The sequence below is a fragment of the Maniola hyperantus genome, chromosome 9 (genome assembly GCF_902806685.2).
Source record: "Maniola hyperantus chromosome 9, iAphHyp1.2, whole genome shotgun sequence".
Classification (NCBI taxonomy): domain Eukaryota; kingdom Metazoa; phylum Arthropoda; class Insecta; order Lepidoptera; family Nymphalidae; genus Maniola; species Maniola hyperantus.
Genome location: NC_048544.1, coordinates 14658170 through 14680445, shown reverse-complemented (window position 1 = coordinate 14680445; position 22276 = coordinate 14658170). Strand labels below are relative to the sequence as shown.

The window sequence follows — 22276 nt, the reverse complement described above, 5'->3', positions numbered from 1 at the left end:
TTTTTATTCAGCGTTTGAAAACACGAGCTTTTGACTCGAGTTTATCGCAAAGTATTTTGATCAGAAGTGCAAATTATTATCAAGGTTGTTACAAGGTTTTAAACAAAATTTTGTTAATTTAAAAAAAAATCCAACCCTGGTAATTATACCTACCGTTTTGTTCGCCAGCTACTCAATTAATGAAGTGTTGTAAAATAAAAATGCAAAGTTAATTTTATGTCATTTATTTCTTATAACAATTCTACTAATTTAGACACATTTCAACAATGTTGCAATACAAATATGTCAGATTTTCCATAAATAGCAAAACATACTAAATATACCTATAATACATTGTAAATCATCTAAAATTAATTTAATATATATTATTATATAAACAAAAATATTGCAAATATATAACACCCAAGTGATAGTAGAAAATATTTGAGTAACTTTATAAGTTACTTTTTCGACAATAAATTAGAAAAATATACCTACTAAAAATATTACAATAAATTAAAATTAAAATAAACCACTGAATGTTATATAAAAGCTTATAATAATTATGATAAAAATTGGTGACTAGAAAAGAATCACATAGCATCGAAGTAAATACTGTATATTTTTCGTTACCTAATTCCTAAAACTATACATGGCAACGTTTGAAAATATTCATCAAAATTTTGCATTAATTAAGTAATTTTTATTAATAAAGAACGCAATGTAGACCTGATGAATTGACACTGGTTCCCTGGAAACAGGCACGGGTCCTAATATGAGACGCAACATTGGCCCCGTGTCATATCAGGGAGACAGCATCAAGACCAGGAGTCACAGCAGAAATGGCGAAACCAGTAACCGGCGCCAGTATGCCTCTCTGATCGAGAGTTACATTTTTGTTCCGTTTGCCGTGGAGACCCTGCAGCTATGCAGTCTTAGTGCTAAAAAACTTACAAGACATTTCACCGCGGTTAATAGCCTCATCTGGTGACAGAAGTGTTGCTAATTTTTTACCCAAAGGCCTGCTATGCAGCGCGGAAATGCAGCCAGTACTCTTGGCACTATTCCACGCGGGCATGATTTGTATACTTAGTAATTAGATAAGGCTAGCTTTAAGTTTGTTGTCACTTTTAAATATAGGTTTAATGTCTTAGGTATACTTAGCTTGTGTTTTTAGAACAAAAATAAACAATGCTGAATATTTTATTCTTGCAATTAGAACGTAACAAATTAGTGAGAACGTGAGAAATAATGTTTTATTGATTTTACTTGTTAACCTACGTATTGATATTGAATAGATTGAATGACTTTTAGAATAAAATTTAGAATAAAACTTATAATAATTGCAAATGAGAACTTTGATAAATATTTTCAAATGTCTTCTAGTCACTCCTTTTCAAATCGATCATACTTTTTCATACTTAAACTTAGGTATCAATATAATTTAATCATAACTCAAATTAAAATCAGAACAAAATATACAAAATTATACTTATAGTAGGTATTCGTTATTACCACCCCTAAAAAGCCAAATTTTGCTATAAATATTCGTGGTATGGCTAAAAACTTATTTACTTTGGGCGTGTTTTTTATACGTCAACAGCTCAGAATCGGAATATTATGACAAATTTTCACTTTGCATTCGATATAATTTGCAAGAATTTATGCAATGCGGAATATTCAAAGTGATGATCACTTTGAAAAACTTCGTAAATTATCTTTTTGTTCTAAAGTTTTCTGGATGCATTTGGACTTATATTATAAACAAAACCAAAGAATAACATTTTAAAAATGGTGATATTAAAGAATACAACTTCAATAAATATTTAGCAAAAATAAACATAAAAAATTGAATCAAATTATTATAATTGAATAATGTTTCAGATAGTTATTTGGATGATCACATTAAGGATCCAGGCCAGTGTATGGCCGTATGTTTATATTTGATTACATTTTTATATTATTACTATTTACATGAGCACTATGTTTGTTATATCTGGCAGTATTTGAACATACATACACCCATTAGAAAATATAATTCACGAGTAATTTTGTCTCATATGAATTGTACTGAGTTTTAAGTGTTAATAATGTGCACATTTTTATGTACTTATTACATATTTCATTTATTCACCCATTGAAGATGCTCAATCGTTTCAGTATTTAGCTATAAAAGCGTTAAGCCTCAATCTTATTAGAAATTGGTTTGAACATGTTTAAAAACTGCTATTTAGCTGTAGAGCGTGAATTAAACTATAACTCTTGTCAATATCGCATACATACATTCGACTGATGTTACAAGGTTGTTGTTAAGATATGAGAAGGTATCTCATGGGGCCATGGACAGTGCTACAGCTATTTAAACAGCTAGACAGTTTCGCAGCTGCAACCTAGTATAATTAAGCCAGAATATATAAGAGTACTAAACTTAAAATGGGATAAATAACATAAATGTATTTTTTATTTTTAGTTTCGAATTTCGTTTACAAGTTTTAATTGTAAATAACTTACCATAAAATCTAAATCTATAATATAAAAATGAATCACTAAATGTGTTGCTCATCGTAAATCTCGAGAACAGCTGAACCGATTACGCTAATTATTTTTTAATAATATTCGTTGAAGTACGAGGATGGTTCTTACGGAGAGAAAAATTTAAAATTTGAATCGACTGTTAGGCGGAACGAAGTTCGCTGGGTCAGCTAGTATACAAAAAAATAATGCCTCCACCAATATTATTACAAACATAGTGCCGTCTGATTCTACTTGGTATATAAAAGTTGCTACTAAAATATCAAATTATAAAAAAAATTACAAAGTATCAACACGACCTAATCCATATACTTTCATCATAATGCCGATATTACTTCTATATACAAGATGTTTAAGTTTTGTAATATTGCCATTTTCAGCCTATTTGTAAAAATTAACATTATTAATAGAAATGGTTGCGAGTTATTTTCGTGACCCATTTTTTCCTTAGAATACCAACATTACAAAGCAAAAACAAATTCCAGTGCAATTTAAATTGTAATATGTATTTAACTAGACAGTTATAAACAAGCACGCGAAATTCAGTCTTTAAATTATTATGAAGGTAGTTCTATATTTCTTACCATAAAAACTGAAATTTCATTTTAAAAATACTAATAATACGTAGGCCTGTTTGCAAGTCTATTTTTAAATTAATTAAACGACAGAAGTACAAATGAGCAGTTAATTTTAAATATCCATTTATAAACAGCCTGAATATAGAAGATCAACTTGATGAAAGTTACGCGAAACTACATACATATTATTAACAAGTCACGCCATCTTACTTCCTTCAGTCCACCTAAACATTTAAAACTAAACTTTTCCAATCAAAATTTAACAAACTGCAAACATCCAAACCTCATAAACAATGCAAGGCAGCGTGATTTTTTTATAATATATATCTACCTTCGTAATTATTACATACTACAACACCTAATTATTTTCTCTCTTCGACTGGAAACTTCGTACAAGCTCAAGGAAACCTAAAGAAATAAACTACAGAATATAATATACCAGAAGCGTATGTATTCTTTATTTTACAGTTTTTTTTCGAAAAGCACAAAATTACTGACCCAAATGATGGTGACTTTGCGATTTTTTTATATTATTTTATTAAAAACCATAAGTTAAAAATATTCTCAAAATAAATTTAAAGGTTTGTTTTAAATATTCCACTTTGCACAAATACGCAACTTGCAATGACATTTGCAAACTATTACAAAGTTAACTAATTTCACGTGCTAATTGTAAAAGTAGAAAAATACAGGGAAACTATTTGGCCACAGTTCACCATGTCGGCCAAGTGCAGATTTGGAGACTTTACACACCTTTGAGAACATTGTTGAAAACTCTCAGCATGCCGGTTTCTTCACGATGCTTTACTTTACCGTTAAAGCAAGTGATATGTTATGATTGCTTGGAACGCATATAACTCTCACAAGTTAGAGACGCGTGCCCGGTATCGAATTCCCGTCTTCCTGCTATTTCTTCAATGGTCGAAATTAAATTATTTTTCTAAAATTCAAGTAAGCATGCCCCAACAAAGCATCTTAAAATCGCAAAGTCAACGTCTAACGGTGTCTTATTCTATGAAGGATCCTAATGTTCTTGGTCCGAAGACTCCTGGTGGTCGGTCTGCGCGAACTTAAGGAAGACCTGCTCTAGCGTCGTCTGGCTGAAACTGTACTCCACGATGTTGAGCTTCTCCTTTGCTGTATGTCACAAAATAAGAAGCAAGCGTTACTTTGCGGAATTCCATGATATATACAAAGAAGTACGAGTACAAACTTAATCAGTGCCCTTATTATAAATACGAAAGTGTGTTTGTTTTTTAGTTTGTTGGTTTGTCCTTCAATCACGTCGCAACGGTGCAACGGATTGACCTGATTTTTTGCATGGGTGTAGATAAAGACCTGGAAAGTAACATAGGCAACTTTTATCCCGGAAAATCAAAGAGTTCCCACGGGATTTTCAAAAACCTAACTCCACGCGGACGAAGTCGCGGTCATCAGCTAGTTTGCTATAATAGCCAAAACAAACCAATCTGTATGGTGTAAAGTGCAGTATACAATATGTACCATCTGCCCTCCCACTGCTAAATAAGCAGGAAAAGCAAGACTCACCAACAACACACAACACCACACAGATATTTAATCTCGGCCGTTCTCGGAGTGAAACCTATGTTTTTACATAGGTTTCACTCCCAGACCAGCCGAGTTCTTCAAGAGGAACCGGTGGCTTAAAACCTTTGCGCTACCAGTGCGATGGCTATTTCGCACTGACAGATGATTCCGGAACCGCACCAGGGTAATCGTGAAAAATAATCGGCAAGGCTCACCATTCTCGATCTGCAACCTCCCACTTGTCACTAAGAGAGGTCAAAGATAATGTTATGGGTAACTTACCGTCCTCAATCTGTTGGAAACATCTCGCGAGACTGGACACTGAGCATTGAGGAACAGAGAACACGAGTCGCTCCGCAAAGCTCTCCTCCAGAGTGGCGGCTGGGAACAGTTGCGCTACCAGTGCAATGGCTGCCTCCGCACTCGCGCCGCCAGATGATTCCGTTCTAATTGCAACAAGAATTTATTGATAACACAAAAACCAAATTATTATTTTCTAGTTAATTATTGTATCATTCACACCTAGTCGGGGATAACCACTCATATACTAATCGGATAACGGAAGCAATTTTTTGAGCTCAATCAAATTTCGCCATCCATTCAGAGTATATACAGGAAATTAACGTTGGAATAGGGGAGAGCGCGTTGCCGAACAGCGCAACGAGTGTACAATACGCGGCCGAAAGTAATGTACATCGGCCTTTAGAATGACATTTCGGCTTTGTAGAGTGTTGTCTCTGTCACTTATAGTATGAGGTTTTGTCCGTCTCAAGGACAGGGACAACGCTTAACAAATCTGCTATCTCCTTCTAAAGGTCGATGTACATTACTTTCAGCCGCGTACTGTACGCTGATGTCTACCACATCACCGTACCCTTCACCAGAACCTACAGCTATATTCCTCCTTTTTATAACAAAATGAGCAAGACCTCACCGCTGGTGATGTAGGCGGACAGAGGGTGTGTTGCCGACCAGCGGCGTATGTATGCTGACGTCTACTGCGTCGCCCTCCGGCTCCCCCTCCCCTTCACCCTCCGCCTCTGCGGTGGCTGAACCTCCTCCAGAACCTTCGTCAGCCTCTCCCAATGACGGAGAGTTGTCAGGTGACCTCAGCGGCGACGGAGTCAATGACAAATCAGTTTCTAACATCTGGAAATATTTGTTAAATTAGTCATCGAATATATTTTATTTTGAATTCTGAATTGCACACAAAAGGATACACCGAAGAAAATAAATTAAAAAAAAAAAACAGAATTTCACAGCATGCAAAGGCATTCTTATATCTAATGGCGATCTCTCCTAGACAACCTTTGGATAAAGGAGAACACAATAGAAATGGAACAGTGTGTAGTAATTAATTAGTTGTTCAGTCTCAGTGACCAAACTTCACAACAAATTGGCAGTAATTGAGTCTTTCCACGAACATTTTTGGATAGTTGGAGCGATTGTGATATGAGATTTATGAGAATAATGATTTATTACCTATAAATTACGGATTAAAATCGAATGGATGACCCAATTATTAAAAAAAATAGAGGATACAGTTATTTTTGAGGTTATAAAAGTTGGTAACTTACAGGCTTCTGATTATTTTGGCCTATTTTCATTTCTAGCGTATATCCTGCGCCATACAAATTCTTCAAATGTTGCGTTGAACCAATACACCTGCGTTTAAAATAATTTGTCAGGTAAAAATTACTATGATGAAGAATGTGTTAAATTATTATGAATACGTTGAAGATTGTAGCATAGTCCATAAATACGGAAGTAGTCTTTCTTACCTTAAACCTCCCTTAACCATAATTCCAACCCTAGAACATAATGCATCAGCCTCTTCCATGGAATGTGTCGTCAAAATAGCACCTTTCCTACCCTGCACAATGAAATTACCAAATTATTTATTTATTATCGATACGGCTACACGTTTTATGGGAGCCTTAATTCTATGTTACTGAAATAAGTTTCACTCTGAGTTATTAAATTTTGCGACGGCTCCAATCCCAAGAAAATATTTTCTCGTTACGATATGTAACGATCTACGATATAATCGCAGTGCGCTAGGGGATCAATATAAAATTCTCCTCAACTCACAAAAAGCGTTTCATCATTAGGTTCATCCTAATGAAAATCTTTCCAAAGTTCTAAAAAAAATCCAAGAAGAAGCCCTGAATTGTCTTGAGTTACCGTTGAAAATTATTTTTTCTGAATATTTGGATAGTTACGCCACGCCACAAATGGATTTCCAAATTTAGTGTTTCATCAATTCTTACGGAACTATACAGTCCCCCAGGGAATGCATGCATTGCATCACACAGCGTGAACAGTTACCTGGAAGCTAGCCAGGATAGTGTCCCAAAGGAACCGCTTGCTCCTCGGGTCCATGCCGGTAGAAGGCTCGTCCAGCAGCACTACCCGCGGACTGCCCACCATCGCAAGCGCAAATGACAGTTTACGCCGCGTCCCGCCGGAGCATTCCTCCGCGTTTTTACTTGCATGCTCCATTATTTGGAGCCCATTTAGATACGCGTCTACTATCCTGAAATTACCACAAGATAGTTAATAACCAGCTCTCATTACATTTACGCCGTGTTTGACGGCGTATGTGTGTGTATACTGTATATGTGTGTGTGGGTGTGGGTGTGGGTGTGTGCTGATACAAGGACAGTTACCTCGGCGTGTCAGCCTTGCTGATGCCGCGGATGGCCGCGTAGCACTCGATATGCTCACGGAGGGTGACGTTCTTCCACAGCGCGTCGTGCTGCGGACAGTAGCCAAGCATTTGGAACGGGCCTGACTGTGCGTCGTCAATGTTCTCTCCCCCAAGCATTACCTGAAACGAAGAAATTTCACTAGGATTACTGAACGAAGCTGCCAATAATGATGGAGGCGAAAGCAGATGTAGTTGATCACTTTGGATTTTGGACTACTATTGGAATTGGTTGATTTCAAAAAGCAAAAAAAAATATAACTTACTTAATTTAAGGGAAATAGATTGGTGAAAGTATTATTAGAGAGAGCTATGCTTTGAGTTTATCTACGTGATCAAATCAGAAATGAGGAGAATCAGAGCAACGGACATAGCTCAACGGGTTGCGAAGCTGATGTAGCAATAGGCAGGCCACATAGTGCGAAAAACTGATAGACGTTGGGGTTCCAAGTACTCTCAAGGTGCTAGAATGGTGACCTCGCACCGCAAGCGTAATTGGAAGACACCCGAACTAGGTGGACAGACGATATAAAACAGTCACAAGGAGCCGCTGGATGTAGGCGGTACAAGACCGTGGCGTGTGGAAGTCCCTGATGATGATGATGATGATAAGAACACTTACAGTGCCGCAAGTTAGCCTTTCTTCTGCAGTGATGATCTTCATGGTGGTGGTTTTACCAGCACCATTGTGACCCAGCAGACCGAAGACTTCTCCCCCGTGAACTGCCAGTGACAGTCGCGCTAGAGCCGCCCGTTTGAGCTGCTCGCCACCTCCGCAGCAAGTGCCACTACGTGAGCTGCGGAGTTTGTACTCTTTGCGGAGATTCTGGCAATAGACAAGTAAATGGCACAAATTAATGTAAAGTTTATGATCTTGTCAACCCTTGTTTTTTCCAGCTACTTCTGCAAACTTATACTTAAAATGTACTAAAGAACAATCACAAAACTGGGACATAGCTTTTACTTCTTCAATTTTACTTACATGTACAAGCAACGCCGGTGCTTGCTGTGAATTTTCTGGCGCCGAGTGAAGTAGCGAGGCTACGCGTCGTCGCTCCCGTCTAACGTCCTCATCCTCCCCCAACTCCCCTCCCGCCTCCCCCTCCATGTCTGGCTTCTCGGGAGTGGTGTTTTTATGCTGAAGATATAAGCCTCTTAAGAAAATCTGCTTTTTGCCCACAATTCAGGCAATATTGCAAAAGTACCAGTATTGAACAGAAAGATTACGAAAATCCTATCAAAGTGTTGTCAGAAGGATCGTAATGTAGTGCCAATCAAGTTTGTATACTTTTAAAATGTAGCAAATGCGTTTACAATTAATTAAAAATATACATGTCTTATTAATATAGTAGTAAGAGTAATATAAACTTTTCGGATCGTCACATTATTGGAAGCTATTGGAAAGCTGGTTTTCTGAGCTTTGGAGTTGATGTTACTCTAAATATCCGTATCTAATACTTACAGGGCATATTCTACCCCCAGACTTGAGCCGGTCAGCAGCCAACAGCACGCCCCCACAGATGGGCACATGTATAACCATGGCCACGATCAGTACCCAAATCTCTGCCGTGAAGTAGGTTGACAGATCCGGCACTGTGCACAACCCTCGTAGGTTGCATGTTAAGTATACCCTGGACATATAAATTTATGGAGATCTAGTTTTCATTGAATATGATTTCGCCAGAATGCAACATAACCAAGGATTTGAAAAGATTGCGAAAAAAAACATCATCAGGAGAAAAAATATATTTAAGATTAATATACTTACCTATCAACGTAATATATAATGGCGTAAGGTATATACATAACGTCCAGGAAACTAAACACTAAATGAAGATAAAATGCAATGTTGCTACCTGAAACAAAGAAATATTATTTACATAAACTATAAGTAATGACCAAAAAAGTACACATTACTACTGGGAATAGAAAGACAACATCAAGAATCCTCAAAAATGGAACCCAAAAATACATTAGAGAATTAACTTTAAAAGTTTATCCCAAAACACAAGAAAAAGTAACCGTAAATAAAAATGCAGGAACAAGAGATACGTAGTATACTATACTTTTGATTAGTATAATCAATGGAGCCAAATTTGCGTAAGCAAAATTTAAGCTTAGCTTAAATTTTGTAAAGTGTCTAATTTACAATATCAGTTCATCCAAGAGAAAGTACTTACCCCATTTAAATGTATCTAAAACAGCTACCAAAATAAATGGTATCACTCCAACCCAAGTGGTGATATTAGGCATGATGCTCTGTGCTGAGTCCATTTTGTCAAAGATGTAAGAGAGACAGGTATTGAATAAGATGGCCGATGGACTGTATAGGATCAGAAGGCCAGAGAGCATAGTAATCGCTGAGCCGTTCGTTAAACTGGGTATATCGTTGAGAAGAACCTGGATGTAAGAAAAATAATTATGACGATATTTTGCAATAAATAATTTCATTGCAATTTACAACATACAACACTGTAAATAATTTAAAAGTAAACACATCAACAAATAATAATAATAGTACCTAAGTATTTAGATATAATGAGGTAAAAAAAACGAATGAGTTAAAGAAAGGATGTACTAAGTAAATGTTGAATAATTCTTTTGATAAAATAACAACTTATGAAATTACTATTCTTATAAATTTCAATATAACTCACGAGACACAGTACTCCGACGCTGGTAACAACCATAATAAAGATGAGAATAGTGAAGTACGTAAGAAAATACATGCTCATTGACAATCCGTTAACTCTTAACTGGTTCTTGGCTTTTATCTGAAACATAAATTTCATATTCAAATAACAGAATATATCCCAAATGCCGAAAAACTCATAAACAATAACTTATATTTATAACACTGAACTAAATTTACCTATTCAAGGACTATTTCAAATAAACATTGATGATGACATCAAGATGTAAGCAAAAACGCAAAAAAAATCGTTTAGAATGACCCTTCTAGTGCGTAATACTACATAGAGTACTACATTGAATTCTAGCCACGTTTAAAACTAAACAATTCTGAATATGAGTCAATTAGCGGAGTTTTGCTTTTGAAATTTCCTGACTTGGGGTCCTCCAAGGAATGATGTTAGGACCTCTGTTAATCATACTCTTCGCTAATGACTTGGTCATCACAGTAATTATGATTGAAGTTAAGAACTATATATCACTTACCTCTCTATCATAAACAATATCCACAGCAAGTGTTACAGGAACCAAAGCAAAGATCATGCCCATAAAGATGGCACATACAACATTGCCGAGGTTAAATTCCTCCTGTTGCTCTGTTTGTTGGAAAGGATGCGTCAACACTTCTATAGGCCTAAAGCTATCTAGCTGACCTGAGTCTGTCATTAGTACCCTGAAAAAGTACAGTGTTGTAAAAAACTTTCTTAAGTAAGAGTAGTAAAATCTTCAACAATTTAAGTAAATTATAGTGTAAGTCTTGATTAAGAACCCTGATTTAAGTTTATGAGGAAGTTAAACTTGTCACTGAAGTTGGCGTTATTTTATTTGTGGGGCACTGTTGGACATTTAATGTTATTTCTTGAGCAAGCAACAAGTAACACGTATGATTAAAAAGCTTACCTGTAAATGCTATTGTCCAATAAATTAACTATAATAGGCAGACTATGTGTGTAAGTACTATTATAATAGGCCATCACTTTCCCATACGGAATGAGGCTGTCTTTCAAGCTGAAAGCGCCGAAATTCTCCATACCCAAAAGGCTAGAAAAGTTCCCATCAAAAAAGTCTATAGGATACGCTCCCAAAGTTTCCAGGGAATCCTGAAAGTCCTCTATTTCTTTCAAATTTGCCTGATCACTATGCAAGGCAATTGGGGTCTTATTGAAGTAGGCATTGGGATCTAACTTGAGTGGCTGCATCCGAAAAAACACTATTTGCCTCGATTTCATATAGAGACCTAGGGCACAGGAAACTGAAAACAAATCTTTCGTGAGTTTTTACAACAAAATACTACAAATACATTTTATTGTGGTCATCTTTTTATTTCACGTTAAATAATCGAAATAGTTGAAATGTTAATTTTTAAAATTCAAGACAATTTTAATTTATAAAATGAGACCAAAATTTGTTACAAATACGAAATATAAATAATATTTCTGTCATAAGACGTAGGTAATAATAATAGGTATTGTATATCCTATTAAACAATACATATAAAATTCAGCCACGATTAAATTCCTGCAATCAATATAAAAAAAGCTTTCGATATCTAAAAATAAAGGTATTATAATTGTACCAAAAAATTCTTTTGAAATCCATAAAATGATATCAGTCAACTTTGAAGATGATAGCGAAAAGGCACTTACTGATAGGCATAAAGATCATAACATAAAGCTTGTAAGGATCGCGGATCATGCGCACGGTGCGAATGTAGACGAGCGCACAAAACGTCCGCCAACACGACTGGTTGGTTTTCACTATTTCTCCCAGTGCATCCACTGACACCGGCGCTTCTGGGGTGACCTGGAAAGACACGTTACTTGTAACTATTTAAAACATCTGTTACATTTTTTTAAACAACATTTTTACAAATAATGTAATTAGTTGTTCTCTAAAGGCTATCGTTTTTTAAGGAAAATCTTGTTGATTTAGTCTTAGTGGAGTTTTATGTTCAGCAAATCAAAGCAAAGGCTGCTTTCTACTGCTTTCATTAGGTGTTGAGTAAAATCATCTATTTTCTCTAAATTCTCGTTCGACTTATTAGTCTTGAGTCTAGAGTAGAAAGATTTTGTCCGATAAAGTTCGTTCTAAACATTGTTGAATCTATGTCTTCTTCACTTGCTATAATAATTTGCATTCCCATTACTTATATTTTTTTATAATTTAGAAACCAAAAGAAATCATTTCAAATGTAATCCAATTTATTGAAAGTTGCCACGTGAAATATTTTCCTTGGGTCATTTACCTTATTTACCTTGACATGTTCTACTCCGTGGGTGGTGGAGTGCAGAGCATGTGACGCTGGTGGCGTTGGTAGTGACGTGGTTTTCTGCTGATCCTTGTCGTTCAATTCCTGAGTGTAATGAAAATAGATAAAAATTTAGCAAAGAAAAGTTCTGATAAATTCTGGAAAATAAATTATATAACAACATAGGCATATAGACACAACATTTAAATTCGGGCAACACAGGGTAGTAGAGTGAGAGCTCGCTCATTATCACCAACCAACCGATGGAAACAATTCGTTCGAGAGTAGGATCTCGTCAACACCACGATCTTCAGCAATAAAGTAACAACCGTTCGTCTTTCATCTTTGTCTCGCTGTTCTAACAGATCAAGAAAAAACAATTTTGCTCTCTAATTTAAGGATAAAAGATGTTAAAATACATCCTTACATGATATAGTCAGTTTGTAAGTTTCACTATAAGATCGCTTACCAACACAATATCATTCAATCGATAATCTAAAAAATTAGGCAGAAGCAAATCAATAAAATAAGGAAAACAGTTATAGCACTCGGAAAAGGAATAGGATCTTACAAGAATTAGAACATCTACCTGATAACTCAAGGTCTTGCTCTGAAGGGATAAACTCCTGGACAGAGCTCTGGCTCGCACCAGCTTAACAGACGATACTCCTTCTACAGCCTCAGTCTCTTCTGCGTTTTCACCTTCTAAACTCAAGAATACTTCCTCTAGCGTCGTCATTGATACTCCATAACTTGTGATTCCTGTCAACAAAATAAATTGGCTTGATTTAAAAATACGTATTAATTTTTCTGATTTACATTAAAAACTTTTGTATGAATTCCCACTTCCAAGAAATAGATAAAAAGGACCGAGATAATATCCTTGTACAATACATTCATTTACGGAATTTCATAAAAATTGTTGGATTTACTCAATAATATTTTAAAAGATTAAAATTAGGTTCTTCTAATTATGAACCCATGACATGATTCTGCTAAACTGAAAGAAAAATTTGGTTTGCGATGAATGTGGAGAAAGATGAAGTAACATTTCGTATAAGTCTGATATCCAACTGAATTGATTCCCTGTTGAGGTTGTTTTGTCTACCAAAAGGTCAGAGATTTCATTATGAGACAAGTGAAGAAAATCTGAATCTTGAATATTAAGCTGCACACTTACCGAGCCGGTTCCTTTTCTCGCGTATGTCCTGCTATGCTGCTAGTGAGGCAGGATGTAGGAAAGCTTCTGGCCATGACGGCGAGCCTTTTCCTCCCCTGGCACATGTCTCAGCACATACCTCACACACCCTGAAGTAAGCTGCACACTCACCGAGCCGGTCGCTCTTCTCTCGTATCTCCTGCTCAATAGCCCGGAAGAGAGGCGGGAGCAAGTGCACCGCGTAGTGAGGCAGGATGTAGAAAAGCTTCTGGCCATGATGGCGAGCTTTTCCTCCCATGGCACATGTCTCGGCAGATACCTCACACACCCTGGAGTAAGCTGCACACTCACCAAGCCGGTTGCTCTTCTCTCGTATCTCCTGCTCAATAGCCTGGAACAGCGGCGGGAACAGGTGCACCGCGTAGTGAGGCAGGATGTATGAAAGCTCCCGGCCGTGCCGACGTGCCTTTTCCGCGCGCGGCACGTGACCGCGTACCAGCCGCGTTATTTGGTGCTCGCGGCACGCACCTGCATCAAGTAAAACCCCATTTTACCACATTAAACCAACTCCCTGCGCCAGAAGCCTGCCACGACAGAAGCCTCCCACCAGACCCAGACCAAAAACAATTTAGAAACTATAAATTCCCAATTTGTCCCGATTGGGAATTAAACCCAGGGCCTCCTAATTAGAGACCACAGCGCTAACCACTGCACCAGAGAGATCGTCAAGGAGGTCCACCTTAAAGGTAGAACTAATTGCAACAAAAATGATTCTTGTTATAAATGCTCCTAATCAACATTCAAGTAGATAATAAAAATATACATCCGGATTGCTGCGTAAAATGCTTTTATGAACTTCTCTTGGTTGCCGTCTTGAAAAATGAAAAAGACGGTTTTTATAAACGAACACGAATTCGTATCATGGTTTTGAGTTTAGGCCCTACCTCAGAGACTTTCCCTAACACTCAACAAAAAAATAAAAACAAAAATTGTGAAATGTTTGCCAAAAAAATTAATTGAATTAACTAGGGTAGCAGGCCTGGCGCAGTGCCAATGAATCGCGCTCGAAGATATCTCGACAAAAGCATTGTTATCTAGAAAGATAAATTTCACTCACCATCTAAAACTAATGTCAAATGGTATCCTATACCGAACTTATTCTTCAAAAATAACGAGGTCCCAGCACAACGAACCTGAAACAAATCATCAAGCAATTATGCATTTTAATGAAATTAAATGAAAAACTTTAAGTACCAATCTCAAGGTGCTGGAATGGCGACCTCGCACTGGAAAACGCAGCGTTGTAAGACCCCCCACTAGGTGAACGGACAACATCAGACAAGTCGCAGGGAGCCGCTGGATTCAGGCGGTACAAGACCGTGGCGTGTGGAAGTCCCTACAAGAGACCTATGTCCAGCTGCGGACGTCTATCGGTTGATGATGATGATGATGATGATGATGATGATGATGATGATAAGTACCCATAACGGATAATCAAAGAAACACAAACGAGAAAATTGTACAGTAGGCTGACTTATTGCCAAAAAACAATCACTTCCAATTCCGAATCCAGCGACTTCCTACGACTCGTTTGAGCTGGTCTGTCCACCTCATGTCCACGGACAGGCGATCTAATATCGCCGTTCCGGCACCTTGGGATCCCAACTTCTATTATTCTATTTCGAACTACAAGTAAATATGTGCCATGCCCATTGCCAATTCAGCTTCGCAATTCATTGAGCTATGTTGGTTCCTTTGGTTCTTACACGCATCTCCTCATTTCTGTCATATGATCACGTAAAGAAACTACTAACATATCTCTCTCCATCACCCGCTAAGTAACTGAGTTTTCTCTTTATCTAACATCTGCTAACAAATCATCTGGGAGCCCATCATATTATCATCTCAAGGGAATCTCTATGATCCTTAATATGGGAAAATACTTAAAGAGAGGCCTGAACGTAGGCCCAGGCGCTTTTTCTGCTTGAGACATTTTAGTTTTTTATGCTCAAGTGGTAAAAGCATCGAAATACCAACCCTCAGGTATAACAAGTGGTATGTGGCACAACTTACAAAACTTGCGATATTTCTTTTTTTCAAACCAACTTTCAAGAATACTCGTAACTCACTCACCCTTCCTTTACTAATCACAGCCTTCCGATCCCCCAGGATATCAGCTTCGTCCATAAAGTGTGTGGTCAAGAGTAACACCCTCCCACGTCGAGCGCGCTGCAGGATTCGCCAGGTTTGTCTCCGAGACACTGGGTCCACTCCCGCCGTTGGCTCGTCTAGTATTATTATCTGAAAGGCAACATAGAAGAACAGTAATGAACCAAGCCATGCCAAAAAACTGACTAAAAATTTCTCAATTCACAATTTTTTTAAATAATTATTACTGCTGTGGGTACTAATGTGGGTGGGCACGCCCCGTCTCATACCCCAATTACCTTCTCGAACTGTCGCAAGCCTAAAGTGAACTTTAAAACTAACAGACGCGTGGAAGTGGTTAAAAAAATTGAGTTTTTCTGTTACTTTTGTCATTAATTACGGCGGTTAAATACATGAATGTATTTCATTAACTGGTGGAAATTGTTTATTACCTTGGGATCTCCTATAAATGCTATAGCTATACTAAGTTTCCTCTTCTGCCCTCCGGATAGGTGTTTTGAAAACACCATCATCTGGTCCAGCAATCCGACCTCCGACACCGCTTTGTGTACTTCATCAGATATCCTGTTTCGTGGGATGCCCTGCAAAATTTTCATTACAATATTTACTGGCCTTACTTTTGTCCTAATATTTTTCATAGGGGTTTTCGGTGGGAATGCTATTTCGGCATCCATGTTTCCTACCTCGTATAACCTAAATACCAAATATTAGGCATGATTGTCGTCAAGCGCAATAATATCTGCTAATAAAAAAATCTTTATATTTCTATTTCTATCCATTTAAGTCTTATTTCTTCCAGCAGAAACAGCTGAAAACGGAAAGCGGCGCAAGTAAGCCTCTCTAATTGAGAATAATTACATTTTTGTTCCGTTTGCCGTGGAGACCCTGGGACCACGGAGTCTTAGCGCAAAAAAAATTTAGGTACGAGACATTTCACCGCGATTAATAGCCTCATCTGGTGACAGAAGGGTTGTCTCGTTTTTTGCGCAATGGATCAGCTCGGCTTAAGTTTAAGGCTTTTAAATTTTTTACTGTGACATTTGCAGCACCGCCGATGCGTTGCCGGCCTTTCAGTAATTTGTTGGTCCGCCCCTTGAATAACCTCATGTTGTAATCCAGTGGGAACGCCGCCTTTACTTACTTTAACAGCTGCAAAGAACTGCAGATGCTCCTTCACAGAGAGCAGATCAAACAGGACATCCTGCTGAGGGCACACGCCAATCATTTGCCGTATCTCGTGCATGTCATTTGGGTCCCTGTAATGAGAACACTTTCTGACCAAGGGGGCTACCACCGTAATTTGACAGCTACAGAGTAACGATGGCAATCACCTCTGATTGGCCGACACTCTCTCACTATTTGACTGAAATGTATTTTTTCTATAACAAAACAGGGGGGGGGCTTCTAACGCTGCACTTTCCGGTGGGAGGTCGCTATTCTAGTACCTTTGCTATTGGTCTTTCGAACTATATAACAACCCGTTTAGCAATGTAGGTTGTTGGTTTCTCTACGTGATCGAATCAGAAATGAGGAGATCTGTAGGATAACGCATCGCGATCTATTCATAATTCTGTTAACTAAACTCACCTTACATCCAATCCATATACATAAGCAGTCCCAGCAGTTGGAGCAGTCAGACCCGTGAGGATATTGAACAGAGTCGACTTCCCAGCCCCATTGTGCCCCAGCACAGCTGTGATCTGTCCCTCGTAGATGCTCAGGTCAATTCCATCGATGGCTTTGATTTCTGGTCGTCTGCAGTGACGGAAACTCTTCTGTAACCCCACGATCCTGATTGCCTCTTTGTCAAGCAGCTCTCTGTGAGTAAACATATACATACTATACGATAATCTACAGCATATTTATAATTTTTGATAGTGTTTTTAACTACACTTCAAGGAAATTTCTAAATAATTTTTAAATATATATCAAAAATTGCGGAACCGGCAGGATTTGAACCTGCATCTTCTGGGATTGCGCCCGACGCTCTCACCGCTGGGGGTTTCGTCACTGACAGCAAGTGAACCGTGGCTTAGCAATCAGAGCATCGGGTGCGATCCCAGAAGACGCAGGTTCAAATCCTGCTAGTTCCGCAATTTTTGATATATATTTAAAAATTATCTACAGGATATGTTCCGGAGAGTGTGCTAAGGAACTATTTGACGTAATTCGAGTAGTGGTACCTGGTTGTGCAATGAGAAACCTGGAAATTATTACGCAAAATATTGTTTAATACACCTATTACTAGAAAGAATCATTGTACCGTTTTCTTTAGTTAATTCATTCATAGCTCCCTAGATGACGCTATATAGGTGTTGCATCGCGGCAAATCGCGCGCACACACGCTCCCGTCATAGGAGCACCTGTCAACGCCATATGTAAAAACGCAGTCTGAAAAACGACACGCTAACATCCGCTCGCGCGCAGGCCACCTATGGCCTTGCATTGGTACCAGCACGAAAATCTAGAAACGCTCTCACGCATCCCTAAGGCTGATTCAAGGAGTCCTGGAGAATTTCATAAGAACAGGTCAGTGATTTCTTCCTTGTATATATCTGTTTTAGGCATTATTTTGTTGTTTTTTCTAGGTCTTTGTTGCACATACCATCGCCGCTAATTCCATACTATTGCAGTATAATTATTATAATTAATTTCGCAAACGCACCCAGGATCAGTGACTATTTACACGTCGCCGACCCAGTACCTTCAAATAAGAGTGCATAGGCTCCTTCTAGACACGTCCTCTTTTGGCTACATCATCTACTATACTGTTTGATGTCATTGCAGTAATTTCCTCAGTAATGTTTTCCATAAGGAGTATTTTTTTGTTGTAAAGAGCTCTGTGATGTGAGGTTTTTATAAAGCAACCTCGTCTCAGATCGGTATGTTATCACTGGGTAATACTGTTCGAAGACTTCGGTCTTCAGGCACTGAAACATTTTGGACGAGAAGACATTCCGAAGCTTCCCGAACACAACACTAACCGTGTTCGGGAAGTTGTGTGTGAGTTGCAACTCACTTAGGTACGGGTTCGATGTCCTTGTTGTGAGCAGTGTCGCCGTTGGAGTGGAAGTGAACAGCTGAGATTCGTCCTCGACGACTGCCCAGCCAGAACGATGGTAACAAGCAGAACCAGGGCTTCTGTTTTATACCGTATTCACCTAGAAATAATGTTTCTGTCAATTAATTTTCTAATTCATATGTAGAAGTTTTAGCTAAAGTAATATTAGGTACTTATTAGCTCAACGGTTCTTCTTCTTCTCTCTCTGGGCTGGTTTCCGCACTTAAACGTTTCCGTCTGTTGTACGACAGTAGTTGTTGCACTATTGTCGTACCTACTCCTAGCACAAGCTTTACGCTTAGTTGGAGGGGAAAGGGGAATATTATATAGTAACTTGGCTTTTATTCTTATTTAAAAAAAAAATATTAGCCCACAGACTAGATGGTAAGTAGTAAGATTAAAACTGCCACTGTATCTATGCTTTATGATGCTGCATGTATGCTTTATGATAGAAAAAAAAATTAAAGGAGTGCTGCCTTTCCGAGCTTTCTGAAATTATCCTAACTTCTTAACGTATTCAACGTCTTGACATTAGTCGGAATCTCAATCTCTTTGTAGGATGCGAAAGAATCTGGGAACCCACCGCATTGCAATCCCAAGAAACTCTTACTATTATGTGATTACTAGCTGATTCCTGTGGGAACTCTTTGATTTTCCGTGATATCAAGTAGCTTATGTTTCTCTCCTTCCATTCAACTATCGCTATGCCAAAAATCAAGTCGATTGGTTGCTTAGGGCGTGAAGGAAGGACAAACAAACACACTTTCGCATTTATAATATTGAGTATAGATTGGAAATGGGCCACAACACTCAGCAATGAGGAATACGACACAGAAATAAATCTTAACATACTAGGTACGACAGCGTCAAGCCAGTAGGCAGCGAGGCCGTACAGTACGGTGTCCACAGCCATCATGATGAGACTGCCACCAAACGGGACTCCCGGCCCACTCCACAGGTTCTCCCATGTCACTCCCACGCCGGCCATGTCCAGTACTAAAGCCTGTAAGTAAACCAAGACTTAGTGCTAAAAAAATACGAGACATTTCACCGCGATTAGGGACCGCTGGGAGTTCTTTGATTTTCTGGGATCAAAAGTAGCCTATGTCCTTCCCCGAGATGCCAGCTATCTCTACACAAAATTTCATCAAAATCGGTTAAATGGATTCTTTATAGACAATATCGACATCTTCAAAACTGACGGACTTTCATATAAACTTCAAACCCCTATTTTACCCCTTTAGAGGTTGAATTTTGAGAAATCCTTTCTTAGCGGATGCTTACGTCATAATAGCTATCTGCATGCCAAATTTTAGCCCGATCCGTCCAGTAGTTTTAGCTGTGCGTAGACAGATCAGTCAGTCAGTCAGTCAGTCACCTTTTCCTTTTATTTATTTAGATATTACTTATTCTTTAAACACGGTATACCTTACCAAGGGAGGCTCACCGTCCCCAATAAATTCCTATTTGAGAAAAATAAAAGAATTACAATGATCTTTAAATAAAATCCACGCACCTTATCCATGGCCAGAGCGTAACAGCTGGAGCTAATAAGCGAGACAAACCAGAAGGCGAGGGAGTCAGCGTTGGACACGAACACTTGGATGAAGTACAGGCCACTCATTAAGTTCACCGCAAAGCTGCCTAGAATACCTGCAGTCTGGAAGATGTAACAAGAGTTAATATCGGTGCTTCTTCTGCTTGAGGTCTCTTGACTGTATAACTGGAAATGTGTGGCACAACTTTCTAAAATTTTTTTCTTTCTAATAAGCGTTCCTATTACAATTCTTCTGAGGCCGATAAAGGCTAGGAATAAACTGTGCATAAATTAAGTAGCTTTTATAAATTTGAAGTCAAATTAAAGCGAAAATGTATAAAAGTTTAGTTCCAATAGGAGTTATAGATGTTGCTGATAAGCATAGAACAGACGTTTTGTAAACCTTTGACGCGCATAAATTTTATTATGATGCAGCCTAAGCTAAGGTAGAGCGCACCTACCTATAAAATACTTATTCACTGTTCTTTTAAGGAGATATTATTAACACCTTGGTATTTTCATGGTTTCGTTGCGTCTAAAATTGGATCGTAAACTAATGGAATCATGAATTAAATTGAGGGATCTTCTTCACTTACCCTAGCTTTATCGAAGAACGGCGTCAACATGAACGCAAAGGTAATGATTGTAAATCCAAACAATAACATCAGTAGAAAAATCAGAATGTACGACGAATGTTGGAAAACCTGAAAATATATTAGCGTGTTTAATTTAATTTTAATTAATAGTAATAAATAAATAGTTATGATGATGGCAATTACCTTTAAAGTAAAGAGTAGTACAGTACTGACAAGAGACAAGATGGTAACAAATACAGCGTAGATCAAAAACCATGAACCCCTGAAAACAAAAGTCAAAAATACTTTAAAGAAAACCAGAAAGACTAAAAAAACATTATTCTAAATCTGCGGCAGATAAGGATAAAACTAAAAGGATTTCCTTTCTATAGCTAACAAAGACCATGTGTTGTTTGCGACAGGTCGAGATGGCAATCGGGGTGGGGATGCCCCGCACACCCGCACAGCCCTCGCGCTAACCCGGTGCGGGATAGCGCGGGTGACGTGCGGGTATGCGGGGCGTCCCCCCACCATACCCCGATTGCCATGTCGACCTTCGTGCTACTGGCACGCCAGAATCTTGACTTAAGTATCAGCTAGTTAAGAATGCCTATTTTTATCAAGGTATCTTCATTTTTAGGGTTCCGTACCTCAAAAGAATAAAACGTAACCCTTATAGGATCACTTTGTTGTCTGTCTGTCCTACCTATAGGATACTTCCCGTTGACCTAGAATCATGAAATTTGGCAGAAAGGTAGGTCTTATAGTAGACATGAGGGGAAAAATCGGAAAGCCGTGAATTTGTGGTTACATCACAAGAAAAAAATTAAAATGTGTTTTTGTTTTTTTCAACGTTCAAAGTAAGATTACTATACCAAGTGGGATACCATGTGAAAGGGTACACTACAAGGGTAAGGGTATGTGTAAGGGTAGGGTGGGATACTTGTAAATTCTGAAAGAGATTTTTATTTATTTTTAGACTTGATAGTTTTTGATTTATCGTTCAAAATGTCGATAAAATACGATTGTAGTACGGAAGCCTCAGTACGCGAGTCTGACTCGCATGTTCTATCAAACATTCACTTACCAATACACACTATCCTTGAGCCCCATTATCCTCATCCCTTCCCTAATCTTCTTCTCCTTCTCCCCCACCACAAACATCAGGAGGTAGGTGATGAACTGTGACAGGGTCATGACCATGTACATCGGCATGATGACCCTGAAGATGACCAGCCAGTCACCCGTGTGCTGCCGTTTGGGGAACTGTCGAAGATCTACGCGGGGCGGGAAGAAGCTGGTGCCGGTGTCCATCTAAAGAAAATGAGGATAAAACATTATAGGAGGTCCGATTGCAGCCAAGCGCTTAGGCTATACAGGGTGTAACCAGAACGCTAACAAAAACTTTTTTTTAATAAAAATGGCGAGCAAACGATCAAACTACTGGACGGATCGGGCTGAAATTTGGCATGCAGATAGCTATTATGACGTA

General features: G+C 38.3%; 1 protein-coding gene across 2 annotated transcripts in view; it reads right to left on the bottom strand.

Moving 5' to 3' along the window:
• Positions 1-208: 208 nt before the first annotated feature.
• The window catches only part of LOC117984848 (cholesterol transporter ABCA5-like), a 61272-nt gene continuing 39204 nt past the window's right edge, over positions 209-22276 (bottom strand). The window contains exons 6-35 of one of the 2 annotated variants that reach the window (XM_034971507.2): positions 21872-22098; positions 20989-21067; positions 20806-20913; positions 20189-20332; positions 19525-19675; positions 18631-18772; positions 17199-17429; positions 16753-16867; positions 16043-16192; positions 15576-15743; positions 14560-14635; positions 13794-13970; positions 12873-13045; positions 12281-12388; positions 11682-11838; positions 10936-11287; positions 10522-10708; positions 10002-10118; positions 9525-9744; positions 9113-9200; positions 8807-8975; positions 8327-8482; positions 7967-8170; positions 7307-7467; positions 6966-7173; positions 6419-6510; positions 6215-6302; positions 5572-5786; positions 4920-5083; positions 209-4226 (exon numbers count right to left, since the gene is read on the bottom strand). In XM_034971507.2, the coding sequence (XP_034827398.1) occupies positions 4114-4226; positions 4920-5083; positions 5572-5786; positions 6215-6302; positions 6419-6510; positions 6966-7173; positions 7307-7467; positions 7967-8170; positions 8327-8482; positions 8807-8975; positions 9113-9200; positions 9525-9744; positions 10002-10118; positions 10522-10708; positions 10936-11287; positions 11682-11838; positions 12281-12388; positions 12873-13045; positions 13794-13970; positions 14560-14635; positions 15576-15743; positions 16043-16192; positions 16753-16867; positions 17199-17429; positions 18631-18772; positions 19525-19675; positions 20189-20332; positions 20806-20913; positions 20989-21067; positions 21872-22098 (4740 nt within the window). In that variant the 3' untranslated portion in view covers positions 209-4113. The remainder of the gene's footprint in view (positions 4227-4919; positions 5084-5571; positions 5787-6214; positions 6303-6418; positions 6511-6965; positions 7174-7306; positions 7468-7966; positions 8171-8326; positions 8483-8806; positions 8976-9112; positions 9201-9524; positions 9745-10001; positions 10119-10521; positions 10709-10935; positions 11288-11681; positions 11839-12280; positions 12389-12872; positions 13046-13793; positions 13971-14559; positions 14636-15575; positions 15744-16042; positions 16193-16752; positions 16868-17198; positions 17430-18630; positions 18773-19524; positions 19676-20188; positions 20333-20805; positions 20914-20988; positions 21068-21871; positions 22099-22276) is intronic. The other variant, XM_034971508.2, reaches the window with a different exon arrangement.